The sequence below is a fragment of the Hetaerina americana genome, unplaced genomic scaffold, assembly GCF_022747635.1.
Source record: "Hetaerina americana unplaced genomic scaffold, ioHetAmer1.1.p SCAF_23, whole genome shotgun sequence".
Classification (NCBI taxonomy): Eukaryota; Metazoa; Arthropoda; class Insecta; order Odonata; family Calopterygidae; genus Hetaerina; species Hetaerina americana.
The window spans coordinates 5082181-5096360 of record NW_027286797.1 but is presented as its reverse complement, the minus strand read 5'-3'; the positions used below and the strand labels follow the sequence as shown (position 1 = coordinate 5096360).

The window sequence follows — 14180 nt, the reverse complement described above, 5'->3', positions numbered from 1 at the left end:
GATCAGGAAATAGTTAAGTTGTGATATTGTCTTACCATATTGTAGTCTAGCCCTAGTGTCATACGGATTTAGCAGAATTACCCAGATTATGATTAATAAGTCCATCAAGGGCAGAAGGCTTATGATGATGATGATTTACAGAAATTAAGTGATTGAAGGCCATGAGGATTTTTTGTTCCCCTTCTCTCACTCAAAAATGAATGCATAATTATTGCAATAGATTTCTACAGCAAATGTATTAAGTAGCAATAATAGTTCTTAAATCAAGTCCTCGGACATGAGCAGATTGGTGAAACAACTTTATTTTTTTCAGGTTATGATGAAATAAAGGATAAACCAGGAGATAGTTTCTATGTAAGAGCCCTCTTTGAGAGAATGGGTAATGTTGGATGTGGAGACTGGGATGGAATGGGTGGCGGAAGTGAAGTTGGGAACATTGCCTCCATGCCTTCGGGAGCTGGAAATCCCAGTGGAGGTTGCAACCATCCTGTTCAACTTAATTTCCGAAAGGACGATGTGCTGTATGTTGACAACACAATGTTCAATGGCGTTCCTGGACACTGGCGTGCATGGTTGGTTGATGAGGATGGACGTCGCACTCAGTGTGGAGTTATTCCTTCTAAGTATAAGTAAGTGCCTTCTGGTTAGATTAAACATTCAACTTAAGAATGCCTAATACCCCTAGTTTTGCTAATCTCATGAGTAGAGGCCTATGATGTTCTTGTAAGCAGTCCCTTTAATTGTATGTTCAGAAAAGTAAAATTTTTCGAGTGGTACAAATGATGCTTTAACTCACAGATGATTGAGCATGTTCAGCGTCCTTGAATGGAAATAAATAGAAAACTCGTGGGAGAAAGTTAATGTCATGCCTTGATGAGAGTAGCATTTAGCCAATCCAAAATCCATCTCCCTGCTGTATACTCCATCTTAATGAGAATATCATTGTATCCTCCATTGACCCATTCTTTTCAATGACTGCTTTGGAATTATTTTTTTATTTTACACTTCTATGAATTTTTTCTTTGTCATCTCAATGTTCCCAATGAAGTACATTACTGTTTACATAGTACATATGGAAGAAACTGATGAATAAAATCCACAGACAGTCATAAATAACTTAACAAACCGAACGGTATTAGGGTTAACCCTGTGAAATTTATCCATGATGGAAAGGAAACAAACTATGCAAATTTCACTTGAATAGAGATTTATTCACGACCTGGGTTTCAAACACTTAATGTCATCTTCACCTGAAGATGACATTAAGTGTTTGAATTTAAGTGTTAAAATTTCACTTGAATAGAGATTTATTCACGACCCGGGTTTTAAACACTTAATGTCATCTTCAGGTGAAGATGACATTAAGTGTTTGAAACCCAGGTCGTGAATAAATCTCTATTCAAGTGAAATTTGCATAGTTTGTTTCCTTTCCATCATAAATAACTTAATTGCAGTATCTTTCAGTTCAAATGGTTATAGCACAGTTTACTATCACCTCTAATTTATTTATTTATTTGCCTGAGGATCTGGGTGCATTCATGTTCCAAGATATACGGCACGTCAAAGATCTTAACATAAAATACGATACATTGTTACATATTCAGAAACTCATCAATAGTGTAGAATAAGTGTAGCATGAAAAAGTCCCTCACTTTGAATTTAAAGATGGACATTTTTTCTATGCTCTTGATAACCAGAGGAAGGTTATTATATAATAAGAGTCCCATGTTATGGGGGGAAAAGAAGACTTGCAAGTTCTGATGAAGTTCACATGTAGATGACTGCAGGTCCTGGTATAATGATTGTGAATGCTATTGTTAGTGGTATATAATGAGATATGGCGTTTAGCATAGACAATAGCACTTAGCATATACACACAGGGAAGAGGGAGAATACAAAGTTTTTTGAAAAGGGGGCGACATGGAGCTCTGAGGGGTGCATTGCACATTAGTCTTAGTATCCTCTTTTGGATTTTAAATACAACATGAGCACAGGGTAATGGGCCCCAAAAAAGAATACTAAAAATTACGTGGGCATAAAACTCACCATAATAGATAGACATAAGAACTTCATTATTTACAGTTTGCCTGATAGAATGTACCAAATAGCACGCTGAACAGAGTTTTCGGCGTAAACTAGAAATATGGGGATCGAGATGGTGCGGGGGCTAACGTACTGGCTTCCCACCCTGAGGGCGCGGGTTCAAATCCCGGCGGTGTTGAATATTTTTCAGAGGTATCTCGATCCCTACTTGAGGTGCTTTGTGGAGGGCACTTTGAGGGAGTACGCCGTCCGTCGGATGGGACGTTAAACTGCGGACCCCTTGGCGCCTTTCGTAAAGAGTAGGCTAATGCCGACGCCGGGTTTCTCTCCACCCTTCATCCTTTCCTGTCCATCCCCTATGGCGCAAATGACCTTAGCTGTCGGTCGCCTCCCCTCAAAACTACTACTACTACTACTAGAAATATGGCTATCCCAGTTTAGTCTACTATCCAGGGTAACACCCAGGAAGGAGGCATTATCACTCCTTGGAATAATCACATTGTCAAAAGACACTGAAATATCTGTAAGAGGCTTATTTTTATTTACAAAGTATATTAAATTTGTTTTTTCCTTATTAATATGAAGAAAATTACAATCACACCACTCTTGCAAAAGGTGGATAGTATTGTTAGCACTTGATACCAGGCCGTTGATTGAAGAGGCAGACACTAAGACATTTGTGTCATCGGCATACAGTATGGGAAGTGTATTAGGTACAGAATTAAGCATCCTTGGGAGGTCATTTATGTGTATGAGAAAAAACACTGGGCCAAGAACAGATCCCTGGGGAACCATATCCCATAACCATGGGATATTTGTTTAATCACAAATCTTACTTTTGTATAATAGTAAATTGAAAAGAAAGTTATCCATCAAATTATCAAATACATCTCAAGTAAATAGGCATAATTTTATACAATGTGAATATTGGCAATTTAGTGGACAAATTAGTTATAAAATAATGAAATTGTAATTAAGATGTTAACTAATGAAATTGCAACTAAGATGGCATTTTGCTGTCTAATATGTTCACAGTTTGGTACTCATACTCATGTCTGGTCCTTGCCTTTGCATCGTACACTATGTCATCTAGGTCTCAGTGGCCCAATCGTGTTGTCTCACATACCACTAAGTTACTCTCAGCTTGAGAAAGGATGAAAAAAGTTTTTTTGTTAAAACCAGAGAAAATTTATCAGATAGATTCTACAAGTGTTATTAAACTTCAGAGGAATTTCTTGTGATATTTCTATCTTCAGTTCATATCCTATTTTGACTTAGGATAAAAATCTAAATTAATGCCCAGCAGTTTTTAAGGATGTTGCAGTCATTTTATTTTGGGGAAATATATGGAATGGTCCTTCATTCACTGGACGGCATTTTTCTGAGTAACATGGTCCTAACAAGAAGTGAATTATGCTGTACTTATTTAGGAACTGGAAGATTTCTTCTAATTAAAAAACTTGGTATATTTCATAAATTATATAGATTTAAAAGCTAGGGAGACCTATATAATCATAGTAGAAAACATTTCACAGGACGAGGTTTGGCTATAACTGACCCTGAATATTCAGTGGAACAATTGTTGTGCATACTTAATGGTTGAAAGACAAAACTTAAGACTTCAATCAGAAGTGCAACATATTTCTCTGTAGAGTTATGAAAATTGGTTCTTAATTTGTGATTGATTGATTTATTTGTTCATATTTTTCGCTCTGCAGTTAAATCTTATTTTAATCCTACTTGACTAAAAATTTCAAGTCATGTGAAGTAAAGAGCAGTCCCCAATTAATAGCATGGAACGTCGCATGCTTTTTTGCGCAGGTAAATTGAAGTACATGCTCCAGGAAATTTGAAGATATACTATGGTCCCCTGACTCACAAACATGTTGTTTATTTTGAAATTTTCCACAAAGCATTGCATGCTACTAAACATTTTCCAAGCAAAAAGTTGTGTGTCTATCTTCATGAAGAGTTAAAGATGTTAATTTCTTTCAAGAAATCTATCTGCATAATTCTTTTTGTTAGGTCAGTAGATAAAATGAAATCATATCAGATATATACCATATTTCCCGGCCCATGAGATGATTAGTGTGTAAGATGCAGCCTGATTTTTCAGGTTAGAATTTACGAAAGAATTTGGATCAGACAGAAATGATTAATGTATTTTGATGTTAACATTAAATACAAAGAAAATTGAATTGTTACATTATTAAGTTAGCTGCGACACGAATGTCAGTGTTTTAGTGTAAAAAAGGCCATTCATGGGTGGGGAAATACGATAATATCAATGGAAGCAGCCCTTGATCATAGTGCCATGATGCCCATTTTGGATATTTATTTATGCTTTCATTGCAAAATGTCTTTGGTTGTCCGACTGAATTCAATTCTCATAGGAGAGAAAGAGAAAGCTTACAGCCAGACCTGTGCTGGTCACATAACGCAGTGCCTGGGTGCGAGCGTTTTATTTTCTCAATAATCTCTTAACTCAGGCAGTAGATAGAGCCAATGGGACCAGTCAAGGTCACTATGCTGTTCAAACTTGGTTCTTTGGAGGTGACACTCAGGAAAGGAGTAAACAATGATAATTCATTGCATTGTCAAGTACCCATTTTCCTCTCAAAGCCCTTACAGCACCAACCAAAATGTGTGACTCCCATGTGTATTCAGAGATGGTAGGTGTCAGCAATCTTTTTATTAGAATTCACTCTCATCTCCTGAGCAAAGTATGGAGTGGAGGAAGGAATACAACAATGACTATTGTCCAAAACGCAATCCTTGTCCTTGAAGCTGGCAATGAATGAGAAAACCCCTTGTCCATTCACCAGAAGAAATGTTGGGGGTGATATGTTGCGCATGCTTCTGAAAGGAAAATTAGTCTGCCCTGCCCATAATACGAGCACCCTGTGCAATGAAGACCAAAACTTATACCACAAGGGAAACTCATTCTACAAAAATATTGATCACACTAATAAAATATTCATATCTTGGGGCGTCACAAAAACTTAAATGTTTGGCATTGAAACATGTGTAGTCATTGAAGTTGCCATTGAAGAATGTATTCAACTAGCTTTATATGTTAGAGGTGAAGAAATTAGCTTGTCATGAACTTATCATTCATTTGAATTTTAATGTTGACCAATAACTTTGTACATTTATTATTGATATTATGCCCAAGTTTAATGTTTATTGAATTTATGTTTAATGTTTATTGAACTTGTTTCTTTACAAAGTTTTTACAATATGATCAAATTCACTCTGCAGTCGTTATCAAAGCTTGTCTACCTATCTACAGTAATTTTTTGATGGTCCCTAAAAATAATCCTCTCCTGTATGTAAATATATTACCTGAATTTCCTCTTGTTGGCTCTGGCCAACAAGAGGAAATTCAGGTAATATATGCCCTTCATGTAATGCTCCTGGATTACCACTCGATTGATCAGGCCTTCTTTTATCTCTTAAATTTCATCACCCATTTGCTGTGTACTCAATACTCTTCTCCCCCATTTCCTATTACGTAGTATGCCTACTCCACATTGACTCTCCTGAACTGTAAATTACTCTGTAACCATCACTACGATGAGCCCTGTTGTCTATCCATCTCACCTAACAGTCTTTCTTAATTTTTTCATACTACTCTGACTTCAGCATCTGTCTTACTTTCCAAGATTATTCTAGCAAGTTCGTCACTCTTCTGCATCTTCTTTTCAATGCTGATAACTCAATCACCCAAGGGCTTTCATGTGAAGTTGCCCACGGGGATGTTGCCTCCTGGCTCCTGGGCATGACTTTCCATAGATTAGACTAAGTCAACTGCCAGGACTCAATCCACCATTACCGTCCATTTTGTATGGAAAAATAATTCTGGTGGTTTTGTGTTGCCTTCTTCAGAAGTGTTTTTGGTGTGATTCTATCACTTGAATGGCCGTTCTGTTGAGATCAGATGCTTTTGCAGACACCTTACAGAGAATCCAATGACTCTGTGGACTACCGTTGATTTGGCTCCTGTCCTGCAAACCCTCTGGCTTGGGTGACACCAACAGGAGTGCTTAGCTTTGCTCCATCTTATGGAGCTCATCGGAATTACAAATTCTTCCACCACATTGAAGTCATAGTGCATACGATGATGCTGCAGCCATCATCCTTAGGAAAAACCATGGAGAGTGAAAGTAGTATGTTATTGACAAAAGGAGGAGCAATTATATTGATTTATCAAAAATAAGATGCATGTGCCATCTGGGATAGTTCTGCATAAAAATGGACGCTGTAGTATTTTGCTGATCTAATCTGTGAGTGATAATAAATTGAAAGTCACTGCAAGGAGGAAGGAGAATGATCCCTTTGGCTCACTTCAACCTGAGTGAGAATAGCAAAAGAAGAAGGCAACTCAAAGGAGGCGCTTTTTTAATATAAGTTTGACTGATTTCATGGTTTGAATAAATGGATGGAAGTCCACATTTTGCAGATTTGCAACCAAGGGTAGTTTTCAAACATTTTTTCCTAAATACAGCAGATAGTGCTTTTCTAGGTATAGTAGAAAAAATTTAATTAAAAAATGTCCAGATCAATATGCATAATATTTTAATTGACAGATAAAATGGCTTAGTGATTTTCATGGACAAAATTGAAACCATTAGAAAATTGTAAAAAATCAGTTTGAAGACTGCTAGTTAAGTTCAAAACTGACCATTAAAGTACTCAAAAACTGGCAGATGATTTTACTATGGTCACAGTACTGATTCACTCATGGGTGATCTTATTTGTTTATAAAACTGGCTTTGCCAGTAATCAATCTCCACATTGAGTTAATGTCCACAACAACTTCACGTTTTGACTTGGCGAGACAAAACTGGATCTCCCTTTGGAGTTTTTTTATCATTAAGCTAAATTACAATATTGATAATAAGTGTCCAATATGAGATAGTACACATTAATACACTACTTTGCTGTCCACAGAAATATGTTTTAAGTGAAATTACCATGGATGTTATCCACTCAGCTACACATCTTAGATGGGTATCGGGAATTATAAATATTTTCTCTGTGCTAAAAACATGATGACATCAAAGCAACTCAATTAGGAGTTGTGCATTAAGTGAAATTGTGTGCTTGCTTATGACTACAATAAATGTGTGCCCTCTACCCTGCATCTCTCAGCTGCAAACCATGTTTTTTGTACTGCCCATGACCCATAAACATGACTCTGACCTGGTTAATGTAAGCTCAGAAATTCTGATTAATGTAAATTCACAAGTACTGGTCCTTAGAAAGACAACCCATAGTCAATGAATCACGAGTAAATTTTTTGGCCAGTTACTTTACCTTATGACATGCTCATTGATCCATGATTTTTAATGTTATGTTCCAGATGTGAGATTATAGTTCTTAACGGCACTTCTTCTTAAATTACTATCCATGTTCTTACATTTACAGTACCCACTAGTTAGGAAACATATCATAGTTTTCATAGCAAATTAGCTCATATTTTACAATCTCTTTTTCTTTTACAGAAATTAACAATACCTGGTTTTCCCATATTAGCGCCAGTTCATTGGCAGTAGAATTTTTAATATGTATAATGTTAACCATTGGTTAACATGATAAATATTAAAAAGAACTTAAATGGAAGTGTTAACAAACATCATGAGGTACTTCCATGTACATTTTGCTGTATGATTCCTAGTTATATGTTGACTTATAGATGAGGTTTTCATTGAATATTAATGCATGATTTTGATTTATATCCTTTTTAGATAAGATGCAGGTCAGTTATAGGTGTTTACTTGTGAGAAAAAAGTGGGTCTTCAGAATTCATTGGGCCCACAGAAGGTATAAAAAGTCATTTTTTGGATGTTTTGTTAATACATCTGCAGTTTAATGCAATGATAAGAGTACATGCCATTTCTCAATTTAGGATGCACTCACTCTAAATGCTGGTTGCTCTCACGCCATCACTGTTTGCTGTGGGCTGCTGATGTATATGGCTATGCAGGGCCATCTGAAGTTATAGCGAGTTGGGGCAAATGGCCCGAACTCCATGCTTCAACGGCCCTGTTCCTATTAGCAATGTTTAGTTTGTTGCTAATTTGAGATTGTCTAAGTCCTTGCATATGACCTTGGTCCGATGCCCCCTAATGTCGGGATTCACACCAGGCGGTGAAGGCATGTTGGATGAGGAGGTGGAAGGCATGCCCCGGGGGAAGTTTGTCACTTTTTATCAAACGGTACCTTTAAACCCCAAAGGACAATTATTATAAGGAAAGAGCACTGATAGGTTCTGTTGCACATTAGAGAAAATGTTGCCCATTTCGACTCCTGGCGGCCATTACTTCCTCCACCATCCCTAATCTGCCTTTTCTGGCTTTGGCCATTGGATATAGGGGATCGAGATGGTGCGGGGGCTAACGTACTGGCTTCCCACCCTGAGGGCGCGGGTTCAAATCCCGGCGGTGTTGAATATTTTTCAGAGGTATCTCGATCCCTACTTGAGGTGCTTTGTGGAGGGCACTTTGAGTGAGTACGGCGTCCGTCGGATGGGACGTTAAGCTGCGGACCCCTTGGCGCCTTTCGTAAAGAGTAGGCTAATGCCGACGCCGGGTTTCTCTCCACCCTTCATCCTTTCCTGTCCATCCCCTATGGCGCAAATGACCTTAGCTGTCGGTCGCCTCCCCTAAAAACAACCATTGGATATTTTATGTACTCTAAGTGATCTTTTCCGTGATGTGACTCAATCGCTCTTGGACTGTCCGCCCTATCTGCAACATCACTCTTTGTAATGGATGCAATATGTAAATTTCTCTTGTCCCGATGGTACCCTTGCCATGCCGTCACTTCTCAGTGTGAAATACCCTAAATGAAAGGGCCCCCTGGCCATGTATCTGGTGAGATGTGCTTGCACTCCTATTGCTATACTTGCCAAGCATGATGCGAGCAAAGGAAGAGAATTTTACTGCTTTTCGTGTACTTGTAGTTTTATGTTTTGTCTGCTACCATCTATGCTAGCTATCAGCTACTACACTCTCCTCATCAAGAGAGTAGTTGCCATGCTTGTATCCATCCCATTCAAAGTAACCTTAGGAAGAACTTAGTATTATGCATTGACCCATATTAGAGAAAATTTGTGCTCTTAGTACCAGCCCCAGAGTTCTATTAGCCAGCTACTTATTTTATTGAAATATGCCACTTTCAGCATAAAGAGTATTGTTGTGGCACAACATATATTTGAGCCTTTGCCACTGTGTATTAGATATGGTTATATGCCATTAGCATGTGCTATACTCTGGCTAGAATAGGGAATTTATGTGTCTCACCTGATAAATATTTGAAGCTCAAAATCAAATCAAATGAGTGTGTAGTGATAAATGTGCATCAAAGATTTATTATTTAACCTGTTTTGAGCATAACTAAAAATTGGTCAAATTGTATGTTTTCTTAAGGAGAAGATGATGTTGTGTTTCTTGTTCAGAAGATATTCTTAAGCTATTTAATGCAACTTAATAGTAAATTTAGGTAAAATGTTTTAAGATTCCTCATAATTTCTACATTTTCATGTATTTGATTTATTTTCTCCCATAAGTGCGCAGTGATACTAGGGTATTTTTTACATATCTTAATAGTCAATTTACTTATATTAGAGAAGGAATAATTGAAACAAAGAATTAGGGATATCAAAGATATAAATAGTTAACTGAGATAAGCAGGGCAAAAGAAGCATGGTGGAGGATACCGTGGGAGAATCGAGAGTGTTTACAGAGGGTGGTTGAAATGGATGTGGTGAATTGGTGGGTGAAGGGAATATTTCCCATAGAGCCACTCTGGGTTTTAGTACTCGTGTATGAGTTTTCCTGGGTTATTTCATAGCATCAATGAGAAAGGAATATTGCTGAAAGACTTTGTGAAGTATGAGTTCCTTTCTCAAAACAAGAGGAAAGCAGCCGTAGATGATGTCTGCAGAACAATGTTTGATATTGCAAGCAAGCTAAGGTGGTTCTCTGGTCCATAAATATTAGGATGAAGAGGAAAGCAAATGATTACTTTGGGGAAGATTAGTTTTGGTTCCGGAAAGGGAGAGTTGCACTCAATGCAATGGCAGTAATGAGGTCACTATTAGAGGGAAACAGAGTGCAGTCAGAATGCATTCGTCTCTTTCTTAGATTTTGAGAAGGCATTCCATCGAACGAACTGGGTAGAATTAGCATATGTATTGCAGAAAATGGAGTCAGATTGGAGGGATAGGAGACTTATGTGCAACCTGCATGTTTCTCAGACTGCTGGGGTACGAGTGGATGATGGAGATTCCAAATAAGTGGATGAAATTGAAGATTGGGGTTAATTTTAATGGTTTTTTTGCAAGATATAATAGTTTTATTTCTTGCCAATATTTCTTCCTCTGCTTTGTTCAGTGCTAGAGCGCAGATTTTTATGTTCTTCACTCTCCCTTCTTCATACTCCTTTATTTGCTTTCAAACTAATTCTTACTTCAAGTAATGATTTGCATTTGCCCCAAGAGTGGTCACAGCTGCATCATATTCTATTGGAATACTGAGCAAAAATTTTACTAAATTGGCTTCATCATCAATCCTGACACCAGAATATCTCAATGTTTCAATCCGACTCAAAATGAACACAATATTCTTGAAAATTCTCCTTTATTGGCTTCTTTTCTTCATGTGTAGTTTTGCTGCTAGAATTATTGTACCTATTGCAAAGGTTAGGTCAAAATCACTAGTCATTTAAAAACCTGCACTTAAAATAAGTGCATGTATGTGTAGTTTTTACCCAAGTGTTTGTGTAATAGTCAACTTGACTCACTGCGATTACCAGTGCCACTACTTATTTCTCCTCATCATAAACCAAGAAATATTTCAAATAGCTTACTTTTTAAGAGAGTGGTACTTCACATTAGGAACTTGTGAAGGAATAATTAACAAGTACTGTAAGTTCTCCATTATTAATGTGCAGATTATCTATGCTATTTTCTCTTCTCATCACCATGAAGTTTTAATAAAATTACAATCATAAAGATAATTAATTTTTTTGAAATTTGGATATACTTTTTTGAAAATATAAGTTTGAAATGCCTTGGCTTTCACAGAAGTTTGCAATTTAACAACATCAAGTTTTCCATTGTGATAAATGTTTAAATTTAATCATTTTGTACCATCCATACTTTCCCATTATCGTTTATTTTGCATTCAGTAGCCCTAAGAATCCCCTCTTTTCCTCTTTGGCAATCAAACACATAGTTTTGCTCTGCAGCAAATAGTTCATTAACTATCCACTCTGCATTATTTTAATTGATGTCATGTGATGAGCATGAATCCACATCAGCCATAATTTTCAAACTTGTCCTACGTCAGTCATTTATATTTCCCTGGCTACGTTATTGCTTTAACTTTGCCCAAAATACTTCATCATTTTCTACTTTCCACTCTATGATAATCTTGTGCTCTTGTAATTCTATAACTCCACCGCTAAAAAAATAGCCAATAAATGGAAAAAATATACTTTTCAATACCAAAAAACTCAAATTAATCATATTACATTAAAAAGGCGAGTTTCGGTACGTATCCTTAAATATTACAACCATATATTCCACTTATTTCGGTATTCCATATTTCTCGATAATCTGTGCTTCATCATCCGTCCATTAGCATGGAAAATCAAGAGTTGACTGTGTCTGGTTAGTCCTCTTGTGTGCATTTTCCAAAATAATTTCACTTAAAGTTTGTATATCTGGCCTTAGAGGTTTTTCACTGTTCCGTTGGAGATATGAGTAGAAATCTGCTTGCATTTAAGAAACTACGGGCTTGGTGAATTGGAGGTAGAGCAAAGCTGCAGTTTTGGTAAATTCACTCCACTTAGTTTTGGGGCAACAGCAGTATAGCACCATTGTGGCAAAACTGATTGTTCTTAATTTATTTTTTAGATTTGTTATTAGGTACATATCATTGAGGCTGCATGTTTCTGGGTTTCACGGTGTTTGTTGCTTTCTGCTGGCAACACTTTTGCAAATGTTACACCTGCTGCCTTCAGGTGGAACCACTGATGCAATTATAAATGTCCTTATATCGGTGGATTGATGGTACTGCTACTCTCTGATTGGTCTGATTTTGAAACAAACGTTTTCATATGCTTTAGAGCTGGTAACCATCTTCCCTATTGAAAATTGCTGGATGTTCAGCAATTTGTATGGCCTCATGGATAAGACTAGGATAGTAATTTGATCCTTTTGAGATGACGTTGGCTTCATCCACGTTTGTTCTATGTCCAGGCTTGGGCCAGGCATGGTCTGCAACTGCTGAAAGGTGCAATTTTTAGTTTATCCGGGCTCTTTGGTGTTCCTACTTAATTGATCTGCCTCTCACTGCCCACGGCTGCACTATATCTCATAGACTTCTTCATAGGCAGTGTCTATAATGTGGTCCTTTGGTTTGGGTAGGGTGTCGCCAGTCTTCTTAGCACGATTAAAGCTTGCCCTGTCATATCTTCGTAGTATCCTGGCACTCTTCTCCATGGTTCCTGCTACGAATGGAATGGTGATGTATGCTGCTGGTATCGGTTTCTCTTCTTCCTTGGAGGTCCTTTTTAGGACCAAATCCTGCATTTTTTTCTCCTTGCTGGCAGTACTTTTGGGATCAATTGTCTGGGATAACCATTCTTCTCAGGGCAGGTTTTCTTTTCTGGAAAAAGTGATTCACTATCTGAGATGGAGTATTCCCTTGTGTAAGCAAGTGCCTAGATCAGTGGCACCTTCTCTATCAGGTAGTAGGGTTAAGAGGCATGAAGGCTGCGGTCGGTCTTCAATCAGTATACTGCATGACATGACCCAGCTTCCTATTTGCTTCCTTAGTTACCAATACTTCCAGAAGTTGAGCAATATCTTCTATCTCCATGGTAAACCCTTTCCTGTCCTTCCCCTATGGCGCAAATGACCTTAGCTGTCGGTCGCCTCCCCTCAAAACTACTACTACTACTCGATGGATAGAAGCTGGCAGCCCAGATGCTGGAGGAATTTTTCAAGGGTTTCCTCCTCTGCCAGTGCTGGGCTTATCTTTTGAACTATTCCATGTACAGATTGGCGAGGACAGGTGAGAGAGGGGATCCCATGGTGAATTTCATGTCATGGTCCACATTATATTTCATACGAATAGGGCTTACCTATAAATTTGGTCAAAATATGGCATTTTCTTTACCTGCAAATTATGTGCAATTGTGCCTGGACCAGAAAAAGAGGTTGTTTGGGGGTCTGTGAGATAAAGGTTTTATTGAACATTGGTATAAGCTGGTGATTTGCAGGCTAAGTTAGTAGTGACCCTTTTACCCATGCTGTGGAGCTGCTTCTTTTGGATTCAAAACTTGCATGATGGACAACACAAGGATTCACTGCTTCCTTATCTTCCCCCAGCACATCAGCATGCAAACACATTATTTTCCTTGGGATATCCTTCCCTAGGATAGGTTTATTTTCTTTATATCAACTTTTCCTAGCAAATGTCTACCATGTTCATTATTAAATAACTCAAACCAAAATTGTGCTAACATTTTAACTTCGTGTCAATTAAAGTTACTATTGCTTACTGAGGCAATGCCTGAGGACAAATGGCACTGTAATAAAATATCGTTTTAAGGCATCAAATGGATCATAATAGTCAGGCATGTTGTGTGATTCAAAGGACTATACAGTAAGCACCTGAACTGGTTATCACATCTTGAACCATATTATAAATGCGGACTATTTTATTCTACATCTGTTAATTGAGAATGTAAACATCTTTCAGGATTGAGGAAGAGCTGCTGCTTCGTCGCTCTCAGGGTGACCTTGAAGGAGACCGAAGGGGTTCTACCTCTGCCAGGCGGAGCTTTTTTAGGCGCAAGAAGCAACACCATCAACATCAGAGGTCATCGTCCAGAAGTGGAGGCCCTGTGACTAGCTCTGCTGGCTCAACTCCAGAGTCTTGCACTCGTGAATTGGCTTCTTTTTCATCGACGTCACTTGGCTGGTGGTTTTCTGATTCGAATACGCTGGATGAGCCTCAAGCTGCACCCCTTCTCTCATATCGCCGAGTGAGGCGACTCGATCGTATGTTGCTTCATTTGCTGGAGAAGGAATTTATCCATGAATTTTAAAATTCATGACA

The 14180-nt window shown here is 37.9% G+C and overlaps 1 protein-coding gene across 4 annotated transcripts in view; it reads left to right on the top strand.

The window, feature by feature from the left end:
• The window catches only part of Dlg5 (Discs large 5), a 125686-nt gene that overhangs the window by 90805 nt on the left and 20701 nt on the right, over positions 1–14180 (top strand). For all 4 annotated transcript variants that reach the window (XM_071586502.1, XM_071586499.1, XM_071586500.1 and 1 more), the window contains exons 29-30: positions 314–629; positions 13821–14122. In XM_071586502.1, coding sequence (XP_071442603.1) covers positions 314–629; positions 13821–14122 — 618 coding nt within the window. The remainder of the gene's footprint in view (positions 1–313; positions 630–13820; positions 14123–14180) is intronic.